This window comes from Guillardia theta (genome assembly GCF_000315625.1).
Source record: "Guillardia theta CCMP2712 unplaced genomic scaffold GUITHscaffold_330, whole genome shotgun sequence".
NCBI lineage: Eukaryota > Cryptophyceae > Pyrenomonadales > Geminigeraceae > Guillardia > Guillardia theta.
The window spans coordinates 1-10,792 of record NW_005434347.1 but is presented as its reverse complement, the minus strand read 5'-3'; the positions used below and the strand labels follow the sequence as shown (position 1 = coordinate 10,792).

Sequence of the window (10,792 nt, the reverse complement as noted above, 5' to 3'; positions counted from 1 at the left end):
CGATGAGCTTCTCCTTCACTTCTTCTTCTTCTTCGCCTGCAGCCTCTCGTCATTCCCTCCCATATAACAACACTCATCCCCCTCGTTCACATATCTCTCCTCCTCCCCCTTGCACTCAAACAAACACAAACACACACATACGCTCCTCCCTCCACTTCCCCCTCCCTCTCCTATCCTCCTCCTCCCTCCTCTCCCATCCTCCTCCTCCCTCCTCTCCCATCCTCCTCCTCCCTCCTCTCCCATCCTCCTCCTCCCTCCTCTCCCATCTTCCTCCTCCCTCCTCTCCCATCCTCCTCAATCTCCCCTCTCTCTCCCACTTCCTTCCTCTGCCTTGTCTTCACCTGCAAGTTCGCCTCCTCCTTGCTGCCTCCCCGCGAGCTCACAACCTCCACGCTGTCCATCTGCTTTCTCAGCACAAACTCTTCCGCAAACGACCTGGCGCTTCGTCAGCACGTGGCGTGCAGAGAGTGCAGGAGGAAGGAAGAGGAGAGCGGCGGGGAGGAGAGAAGGCGGGGTGAAGGGATGAAGGGCGAGAGAGGAGGGAGGAGAGCAGATTGGAGTGAAGAGAAGAGGGGGGAGGACGGAGGAAGAGCAGAGGGGGGGGAACTGGAGTGCAAGTGGGGGAGAGGAGGGGAGGAGGATGATGGGAGGAGCAAAGGAGGGCAGAAGCTGGCTGGCAGAGGAGGGGAGGAGCAGCGATTTACCTGCCCTTGGGCCCGAGGTATTCTTCGACGTACTCCTGGACGTCAGACGACGAGTGGAGGGACATGAGAAATTCTCCCAGCGTCGTGTCGTCACTCCCGGTCAGCTTCTCGAGCTCCTTGAAGCACCACTTGGAGAAGCTATCCCCTTCCTTCCCCTTCCCTCCCTTCCCCTTTCCCCCCTCCTTCCCCGTGTCCTTGCTCGTCGCCGACGTCGCCGCCGCCTTGTCCGGCTTCCCCTTGAAGTCCCAGAAGAGGTCGTCCTCGTCCTCGTCTTCCTGCCTACCTGCCCCCTGTGAGCTGCTCACTGCGGGAGCGGCAGGAGGAGGCACGCTGGGCTTGACACCTCCTGCCTTGTTGCTCCACACGCCTCCTCCACCGCCCGCCTGCTCCACCTGAGGAGGAGCATCCAGCCCTGCCGGCCGCGCTGCCGCCTTGCTCGCCCATGCTCCCGACGGGAGCGAAGAGCTGCCGCTGCCCATCGACTCCTCCTCCCTCCTCTTCCTCTGCAGCTCTGCCTCCCTCTGTGCTCGGGCTGCCTCCTCCTCCTGGATTTGCGCCAGCGACTTCACCGGCATCGCTCCCTTCCCCCACGCGCCAGACGCAGCAGCCTGAGCGCTGATGGGCTGCGAGCGGAGCCCCTCCTGCACCTCTGCCTGCTTCCTTGCCATCTTCTCCTGCTTCTCCCTCATCTCCTGCTCCTGGATCTCTGCTAGCGACAGCGGCCTGTTCTTTCCCCCTGGCCCTCCCTTGCTCCATCCTGCTGACTGCTCCTTAGGCCACTGACCTCGCGAGCTCTCCGCTGCCTCCTGCTGCTTCTTCGCCTTCAAAGCCCTCTGCTTCTCCTCCTCCTGTGCTCGCATCACCTCCTCCAACGCCTTCGCGTCTGCTTGTGCTCGCATCCTCGCAACCTGCGCATGGGCCGAGTTGCTCTGTGAGAGGTCTGCCGCTGCCGCCGCTTGCTCGGTCCTCGCCATCGCTCCTCCTCCTCTCGCTCCTCCCTTCGCCTTCTCCTGCGGAGCAGAAGTGCCGGTTGCCCATGACGATCCCAGGCTGGGGAATTCGCTGTTGGGAGTCACTTTACTCGCGCCTTTGTCTACTTGCTGCTTGGCCGCTGCCCTCGCCTCCTCCTCCATGACCTCCTGCAGCGACGGAGGCTTTACAGCCCCTCCCCACGGTCCTCCTGCTCCGAGCTCGGGCTCGTTCTTCCTTGCCTGAGCTTGAAGTTTGCGCTGTCTCTCCTGCTCCTCCTTCCTCCTCCTCGCCTCCCTCTCCTCCTCCTCCATGACCTCCTGCAGCGACGGAGGCTTTACAGCCCCTCCCCACGCCCCCCCTGCTCCGAGCTCGGGCTCGTTCTTCCTGGACTCAGCCTGGAGCTTCCTCTGTCTCTCTTCCTCCTGCATCCTCCTCCTCGCCTCCCTCTCCTCCTCCTCCATGACTTCCTGCATGGACTTGACCTGCTTTTGCGCCTGCTGTGCCGCAGCCCAGGGGGCTTGTGACGGGGCAGGAGCGCTCCCCTTCCCGCTCATGTCGGTCGTCTTGGCTGTGACTTCAACTTTCATCTGAGCCTCAGCCTCCAGCGCCGCCAGTGCCTTCGCTTCTGCCAGCGCTTTGAGCCTTGCCGTCTGAGCATGGACCGAGTTTCCTTCGGCAGGAGGGGCGAAACCTCTTCCCCTCCCCCTCCCCACGGCTGGGGCTTGCCTCTCAAGCTCTCGCTGCTGCTAGGAGGGGAGTGAGCAGGGAGCACAGAGCTAGTGGGGATGCTCACCTTCTGCCTCATCATCTCCCGCTCGCTCTCCTGCTGCGCCGTCCTCTTCGCCTCCTCCTCACGTCTCTGAGCCTCCATTCGAGCTCGGGCCTCCTCGGCCCGCCTCTCTTCCATCATCCTCTCCGCCCGCTGGGCCTCCTCAAACCTCCGCATCTCCTCTCGTCGTGACGATTCCTCCGCTAACCTCCTCTCCTCCAACTGCTTCGCCTCCTCGTTGCGCATGTTGAGCTGCATCAGGCCGTCAGCCCCGCACCCCCGACCCTCCTCACCTTCACCTTAGGCCAGGCAGCCATCGCGTCGCCCTGGGCAACTTTGTCGACAGGGGACGAGAACTCTTTCATCGGGTCGATGTCCACCAGCTCCAGCTGCTTGCTCGGCACAGCCACCATGCGGGTCGCCCCTGCCGTCGGCATCTGCCATGCGAAGTTGACGGGAGGCTGCGGCATCTCCTTCACACCCCCGGGTGCGGAAGGGCCCATCGAGACTCCGGCAGTCTTGGGGGGCATGACCGGCTGTACGGGCCGCATGCCGGCGACGATGGCTGCCTTGACAATGTCGGGCGGAGTGTCAGGGGGAAGTCCAAGAGACTCTGGGGGAGGAAGTCCCATGAGCCCGAAGGAGCCAGCGACATTGATCTGGTTGCCCATCCCTACGATGGCTGGATCTCTATCCTGGCCCAGGTCGCTGGGAGCTGGAGGCAAGGAGGAGGAGGGGGGGAGGGCGTCGCTGGCGGTCAGGATCCCAGGACCTTGGGGGGAGAATTCAGCAGGAGGGTCAGAGGAGGGAAGAAACTTACCAGGAGCCATCATAGGGAATGCCATCGAGTCCTGGGGTCGCCCAGCGGGAGGGGCTCCGGGGGCGCTCCTGGGGATGCCTGTACGGCGAGTCAAGCAGGAGCAGGGCAGCCGTCGGTCTGTCTCACCTCGTCCGAAGCCTCGCCCGGCTCCGGGGAGGGAGGAGAAGGAGTTCTGCTGAGCCTGGAGGGTGGGTGCAGGAGCAGACACAGCTGTAGATGCTGCTGGGACTTGGCCAGGTGCTGAGACTGGAGACGGAGCAGGAGCAGGGGAAGGAGCTGAGGGAGCGGAGGGGCCGGTGCTTACCCTGAGCCCCTGGAACTGACCTCCCATCCTCTCTGCCTCACCCCCAAAGGGCAACATGGGCATGGGACCGTTGGCGTCTGCTGAGCCTTCAGCTCGTTGAGAGCACAGGAACTTCAGGTACCTGTCGTCCTTTTGGGGTCCGGTGCCGACATCTTGGTCGGCTCGTTGATAATCGGGGGAGGCCTCCTATCAGGTGCAGCGTCCGGCATGCTCCGCTGCTGCCTTAGTCGAAGCCTCTCCTCCTCTACCAGCCGCTCCAGCTGCGCTGTGTCTCTGGAGAGCGAGGCAAGGGGGTCCAACTGCTCCTTGGAGGTGGGAGGGGCCATCTCAAGGCTGTCGTTGTCTTGCTGCATCCTCCTGACCGGCACAACCTTCACTTCACCCGTCCTCAGGTCCACCGCGTCACACAGAGCGATGTACTCGCTGCTGTCCACGTGCCTAACCTGCGGCGGGAGCTCACCGATCCCGTCTGCTCTCGGGAGGTCGCAGTCAGGGAGGTATCGTACCTGCATGTTGGCCGTGAACAGTCCTGCCTTGTGCCACTCCAACAGCTTCACGACGTTGCAGGGCCCCTGGACGTTGCCAATAGCATCCTACGTGCAGTCAGGTCAGCTGGCATCGGGCATGGCGCGGGGTTACCTTGTAATACCAGCATTCGACCTGCTGCAAGCTCGCCGCCGGGTAACCCCTCCCCCATGGGGGGCCGATAGGACCCCCTCGTCCTCCTCCATAGCCCATCGGCCCTCCTCGACCTGCAAACCCTCCCCCAAAGGGCCCTTGCTGCCTGTACGCCGCTGGCACTGGCCCTCCGAACCCCTCCATGTCCTCGCGTCTTCCCCTCCCGAAGGGTTTCAGCTGCGGGTCTTTGCGAGCTGGAGGATGCACGTTCCGAAGAGGAGGCATCGGGCCGGACAGGACGACTGGCTGCAGCGCATCCTTGCTGTAGAAGCCGTGGGGTAGTCCCTCGCCCTTGAAGCGAGCACCTCGCGAAGTCCTTGGCCGCAATGCCATGAGCTCCTCCTTTGAGTAGACGAGTTGCCTGATCAGTAGACGTCACATCCCGACCCGTCACAACACGAAGGCTTGAACTCGCTATTGCCAATCCCATCCCATCCCTCCCCTTCCACACCTTCCCTCCCCTCTCCTCCTCTTTCATCCCCCCCTCCCTTCCCCTCTCGATCTCACCTTGGCGAGTCAAGTCCATTCCTGTCAACGTCACTCGCTCCACTCAGATCTAACGAGTGTTGCCCCACTTCCTGCGGACGACATGCACATCACAAGACCGCCGAGACCCCTACGGGGTCAGAACGCAACAAGTGTACCTTCGAAGTCATTCCGCCTTGTCTTGCCATAGCAAATCCACTGAAAGGAAATCAGAACAAATCATCGCAGAATCTCCATGATAAACAAGATCCTGATCGCTGATCCCCCCATGCTAACAGGGGACTGCTGCTGATACAAAAGATGACTGCAGCACAACGGGCCTCTAGAGCCCCTTCACTACTTCTCTGTTCTTCCTTCTCTGGATAGCATTGCACCATCGTCCTTCTCATTATCTTCACCGAATGTTCCATTCCGGACTACCAAGCTTCCATCGCCACACATCAGCAGCACTGCAGCATTCATGAACCTATCCCTTCGCATCCCCTCTGGTCTCCTTCAATCGACCTTCCTCTGCCTTTCTCTCTCCCTTCCTCTCTGAAGTCTCCCAGTCATGGTCCCTCGCTCCTCTTCCTCTGCTTCCTCCCCTTGCTCGTCCTCGTCCTCCTTCTCTCCCCTCCCCGCGTTGCCATTCCCAAATTCATGAGCGGCATCATTGCAGGACACCCCACCCCTCGTACAGCCACAAATTTCCTCACCCCCCACCATCCTTTGTCAATTTAGTGACCAAATGTTAAAATATTGTTTCAAATTGTTACCTAAAACTTCAAATTTTTGTATAAATATTGTAAATTATGAATTTTTGAATCCATCGCCCTCAATTGTGATTTGTACCCCTACCCCCCGGGGACAAGTGCGCGTGGCGCCGTTTTTTTTCTGGAAACTCTCTGCATAACGTTTTGTAACGTTTTATAACGACGAGGTCCTTGTGTGTGGTTGGCCCGACGCGAGCCTGTCGCCATGGCAGTGGTGAGGCTGCTCCAGAATGAGTTCGCGCAGGTGGAGGAGGAGCTGGGCAAGGTGAGCTGAGAGGAGCGCGAAGAGGAGGGTGGTAGAGAGGAATTCAGGGGAGGGAGGAGGGAGTGAGCTGCAAGAACAGCCTGTTGCACGTAGGCGAGATCCGAGAGTGGGCAAATTCAGTACTTTGTTGCTTCCAGAGCAAGGAAGGGAAGGGAGGACGAAAACCGGCATAGAACGAGGACATTGGGTGAAACTGGTTCGACTGCTCCAACCAAGAATCTCGGCAGAGCGAGAGGGGAGGGGGTGCGGGGGTTGTGTTTTGCTTCCTTGGAGCACACTTAGGTCACTGAGCAGGATACCCAGCGGGTTGCACGAGCGACCCTCCTGTATGCTCAGATCGCGTTCGCCAGGTCCATCTTGTCCTTGGACACAGGGGATGCAGAGGAGGCCCTGACGAGATGCTGGGATGCCGACAAGCAAGTCAACGACATGACGAGCGCGTCAGGCGTGTTTGGTTCGCTCCTGGGCATGGTGGGCACAGACAAGGGAGGCGTGGATCACGATGAGGAGCTGAACCGGATCCTGATCCGTGCTGATGCACATCTGATGGGTGCGATGATGCAGCTGATACTCGGCCGTTACCTGAGGGCGGGGTGGAACTTCAGGGCGGGGTGGAACTTGTACCATAAGGCAGCCCATGGCATGGAATCGCATCCCGACCAAGTATCCGATGCGATCAAGTGCATCATCGACTTTGGGATCGGCATGTTCAACCTCATCGTCTCCATGCTTCCTTCTACGCTGCTCACCATCGCTGAGCTCGCCGGGTTGTGCGACTTGCGCTTGTTCTGTTCCCTGCCCGTGTTGTGACACGTCAGCATTCAGGTACGACGGGAACATAGACCATGCAAAGCTTCGGTTGAAGCGCTCATACGAGATGAATCAGGTAGTGGTAGAGGTTTCCAAGGTGCAGGCTGATGACAATCAGGACTGGTCGCCCTTTTCCTGCCTCCTCCTCCTCTTCTACCACACCCAGCTTGTACCCAACATCGGGTTGGAAGTCTCGCAGGTGTTCAGTGGTTGTGCCCCGCGCAATCGCTCGGCTGACAATGTTGCAATGCAACTTGATGACCAGAACAAGTCCGAGGTCGAGGAGATCCTGGGCAGTGAAGTAGCAAGAAAGCATGAGGGTTCCGCGCTGTTTCAATGGATGCGGGGTACCAGCGAAATGCTGCACCAGAGAAATCCAACGGAGGGGATCAGCATCTTGAACAAGGTCAGGAAGAGCTCTGGTTGACTCCCTCCTGTGACCTTCGCCTTCGTGCCAGGCTAGGGGGAACGCGCAGGAGCTTCCTGCTCTGCAAACCTACATCTCGTACGACATTGCCTGGGCGCATATGGAGGCGTTTGAGTGGCAGGTGCTATGACCAACTAGCCCGGCGGCTCCTCACTCACATTATACTCAGAGTGCAGCTGAGAGCCTGGAAGCGCTGATCCAGGCGAACAAGGATGCACAGTGTTGGAACTCACTGTACTCGTATCAAGCTGGACTCTGTCTACTACTGAGCAGCTCGGAGGTTGCTGGGCTCGGCGAGCATCACCGCTGAGCTGATCGATGTGCAGGAGAAGGGGAAGAGGATGCTCGAAGAGGTCGAGAAGCATCTCGACAACGCCGCTGGCAAGGAGAAACTGCAAGTGTGGGGACCTGAGCGATACGCACACGAAATGGCTGGTCGGCTCCTCAAGCGTGCCACGAGGTGACAACCTGCCAGCTCTTGCTCCCTCCTGCTCACGTTGCTGGTTGTCCGACGCCAGGGAGGAGGCAGCAGCAGCCTTCCTAGAGTTGCTCGTTGTCTACGATCGTATGCGATGCCTCTCGGACACACTCCTGCAGCGTGCGTTGGAGATGGCGACAGCGGGGCAGAAGGAGGGATGGGAGCGAGCAAGGTCCCTGTCCACCCTCAGTGCCATACATCTCTTGTCTGGACGCATAGACGAGAGTAAGGTTGCCTTCGACGAGCTTGTATGCATGGACGACATATCTAACGGTACCACCATGCGCTTGCTGGGGTTCTCGAGTGAAAGGTGATTGTGCAGAGGAGAACATCTCTACAGGACACTACAAGGCCTTTGCTCTCTATCTTCGTGCAAGGCATCTCAAGAAGGAAGGGAAGACGAGCGAGTCCAACGAGGTATATCGCCTCGTATCCCTGGCGGCCGTTGACCTCTGCGCAGCTACTGAGGACTGCAGGGACTTTCTCTAACGCACACATGGGCCAGATTTTAGCATTCAAGATCCATGCTATGTGGTAAAAGATGCATGTTCTCGACTCTGAGTGAATCTCTTGCCATGGTTACAAGATGTTTCCTGATCTCTGGTAATAAATATCCACAAGTTATCTTACTTTCCTCCCTGGAACTAAAAAGGATCGCAACCAGGAGAAGGTTTACTGTCTTTTGTCCCGCAATGCATTTACCTTACCATCAGAGTCAGCTCCTGCTGCTGTTGCTCCTCCAAGCCTCCTCTTACCGGTTGCGGGAGTAGAAGTAGTCCCACTGGTCGCGAGCGCGCCTCCAGTCGTCGTAGGCAGCCCAGTTGTTGGCCTGGTAGTAGGTGTCCTCGGCCTTCTTGTAGTAGAAGCGAGCAGTCTTCTGGTAGTCACCAGCCTGTTCACGAAGAATCAGCATACAATCCCAGCATCAGCGGGAGCGGCCGTGATCCGTACCTGAGTGTAAAGGGCGGCAGCCTTCTTTCCGTACAAGGTCTCGAACTAGGGATCCAAGTCATTGAAGAGACGACCAGTAAGAGTGAAGGGGGATACGAGAGGAGGACAACATGCAGGAAATCAATTCAAACATGGAAGGACGTTGCAGGGAAACAACAACACTAACAACGGTTGCGGCAAGGACGGCAGACGGGAACTTGACAAACAACAGAAATTGAGCATGAACAGCGACAGTCGTCTTTAAAAGCATCGACCATGTTCTCAAAAGTACGGAGAGAAAATCAGCAGAAGGGAGGGGGAGCAGAGCAAGCGCAAGCGCGGCGACATAGGAACAGCACTGCATGTACCATGGTGAGGTGTTGGCTGTTCTATTTCGGGGAAGGTAAATGAAGAAAGAACCTCCGTGGGTGGGGGTAATTGGAATCCTTGTACTACCCCCTAATCTACGTCAAATTTGTTTCTTGGATGGGGTAGGGTAGAGAAAAAGATGGAGGGTGGGGTGGAGTAAGGTCCTAGGAAGACATAGGCTGATATGGCTGACTTGAGAGGACCTAAGATTCCGCCTAGGACCTTTCTGGGCCTGAGGGGGGATGAGCCTTCAGAGTCTTTTAGTGTTTCAATCCGAGCCAAGGCCACCCCGGAACCGGGCCGCAAATTAATCCATAAATTTCAAAAGATGACCTAATATTTTAAATTATCCAGATCAAAAGTCCAAATATGCAGGAAGATGACTCATCAACGAAGCCTGGAAGGAGTGTTGAACCCTACCCCTCAGTTGAATGATACTCATAGTACCCCTCATTTGTACTATTTTCATGCTCTTGAGTAGGGGTAGAAAAATTAGAAGAGGGGTAGGGTGAGGGTAAACGGGCTAGATGGATATGTGTGATATTATGGGAGGGAAATGGCGAAGTCAGAGGTGGATCAGGAGCAGGAGCAGGAGCAGGAGCAGGAGCAGGAGCAGGAGCAGGAGCAGGAGCAGGAGCAGGAATATGACAAGGATCAGTAGGAGAAGGAACAGGAGCAGGAATATATCTGCAGGAGCAGGAGTAATTGTATCCAGCGTACCAAGCAGTTTTGAGTCGGAAGAATTATGGCTTTAATCATCACCAGTAGAGCACAGTAGTTGGCACCTGACAAACAGCCTTATTTCTCCTTGTTCTTACTCCTCCTTGTTCTTTCTCCTCCTTGTTCTTACTCCTCCTTGTTCTCAGCTCTGTCAGCTAGACCATGGTCAGGTGTGGGCTGCTTGTGCTGCTCGTCTTGGAGGCTTCCACCCTCGTGAGGACACAGACCTGCAGGTGAGAAGGAGTGGACTGTTGGCAGGCTGTGCATGCGGACAAGAAGGGAGAGGGCGGGGGAGGAAGGGCAGAGGAGAGACCGTGAGCGGCGAGCGGCGAGCGGGGAGGAGGGGAGGGGAGAGGAGAGAGGAGAGGAGGTTGCTGGGGATGGTGCCCTAACACGTCGATTTCAGTCACACATTCCCGAGCGGATACTCCTTCGACCTGTCAGGGTTGCGGAGGCCACCAGGGTAGGAACGACCTCTCCCTTTCCTCCCCTCCCCTCCCTGCCACATGCCATGTCCGACGTAGCTGACGCTGGTTCTCGCAGCGAGCGAGACTGGTATGCCGACGACAGGAATGGAAACATGTCAGTCTGAGCTCATGCTTGGAGGGAGATGTATTGTTGCTCATCTCACCTGCTAGGTACTACTTCAACATCTGCGGGGATGCCAACAATGTCCCCGAGGCATGTGTCTCCCTCAGGAAATCCATCAGCGCTCCAGCGTACGAGGTAGAGGCCCGAGGAAGAGGAGGAGAGGGCAGGGCAGGGGGAGGGAGAGGAGAAGCAGGAGGAGGAGCAGGGGAAGGAAGGGAAGGGAAGGAGGGAGCGGGAGCAGGAAGAGGAGCAGGAGCAGGAGCAGGAGGAGGAGGAGGATGGGGATGATGCTGACACGAAGACGCTGTAGGTGAGCAAGGAAGGGGACTGTTTCTGGCTTGGCCAGATGAGGGGAATGTGAGGACCTGTTGCGGTCGGTCAGATCGATGCTGACGGCGAGCAGGGAGTGGGAGCTGATCGACGAGACGGAGCCGGCAGCTGGGGTAGAGCTCTACTACTTCGATGGGGAGCAGTGCCCAGGAGGAGTAGCAAGGGACGTGAGGATTCAGCTGTTCTGCGACCCGGAGGCAGGAGTAGGAAAGCCGTTGGACTACTACGTGCTTGAGGTAGGAGTGGAGACGAGGAGGAGGGGGAGGAGGAGGAGGAGGAGGAGGAGGGAGGACGTGGTGGTGGGAGGGAGGGAGGGAGGGAGGGAGGAGGACGTGGTGGTAACGAACGGAGCGTGCGAGGAGGACTGGTCACTATAGCATAACGTGG

At 58.2% G+C, this 10,792-nt stretch overlaps 4 protein-coding genes across 4 annotated transcripts; 2 read left to right on the top strand and 2 right to left on the bottom strand.

Annotated features, from left to right (window-relative positions):
* Positions 1–15: 15 nt before the first annotated feature.
* Positions 16–4,921, bottom strand: GUITHDRAFT_122423 (hypothetical protein; the record flags this gene model as incomplete). Its single annotated transcript, XM_005818299.1, has 12 exons — positions 16–36; positions 342–435; positions 705–2,422; positions 2,470–2,697; positions 2,745–3,217; positions 3,266–3,343; positions 3,392–3,646; positions 3,691–4,012; positions 4,076–4,162; positions 4,209–4,608; positions 4,755–4,825; positions 4,892–4,921. 12 exons carry the CDS (start codon positions 4,919–4,921, stop codon positions 16–18), a joined length of 3,777 nt encoding a protein of 1,258 aa, XP_005818356.1.
* Positions 4,922–5,690: 769 nt separating this feature from the next.
* Positions 5,691–8,003, top strand: GUITHDRAFT_122422 (hypothetical protein; the record flags this gene model as incomplete). The annotated part of the gene is made up of 9 exons (XM_005818298.1): positions 5,691–5,750; positions 6,033–6,517; positions 6,576–6,966; positions 7,019–7,108; positions 7,157–7,267; positions 7,314–7,447; positions 7,506–7,738; positions 7,788–7,882; positions 7,926–8,003. The coding sequence occupies 9 exons, from the start codon at positions 5,691–5,693 to the stop codon at positions 8,001–8,003; spliced, it is 1,677 nt and encodes a 558-aa protein (XP_005818355.1).
* A 57-nt stretch (positions 8,004–8,060) lies between these two features.
* Positions 8,061–8,784, bottom strand: GUITHDRAFT_156612 (hypothetical protein; the record flags this gene model as incomplete). Its single annotated transcript, XM_005818297.1, has 4 exons — positions 8,764–8,784; positions 8,417–8,461; positions 8,221–8,357; positions 8,061–8,167 (listed from the first exon to the last, which is right to left on the bottom strand). Coding segments are annotated over exons 1-3 (185 nt in total), but the record flags the coding sequence as incomplete, so codon positions are not given.
* An 862-nt stretch (positions 8,785–9,646) lies between these two features.
* On the top strand, positions 9,647–10,641 carry GUITHDRAFT_149335 (hypothetical protein; the record flags this gene model as incomplete). Its single annotated transcript, XM_005818296.1, has 6 exons — positions 9,647–9,717; positions 9,891–9,947; positions 10,028–10,066; positions 10,123–10,210; positions 10,386–10,432; positions 10,458–10,641. Coding segments are annotated over 6 exons (486 nt in total), but the record flags the coding sequence as incomplete, so codon positions are not given.
* Positions 10,642–10,792: the final 151 nt, after the last annotated feature.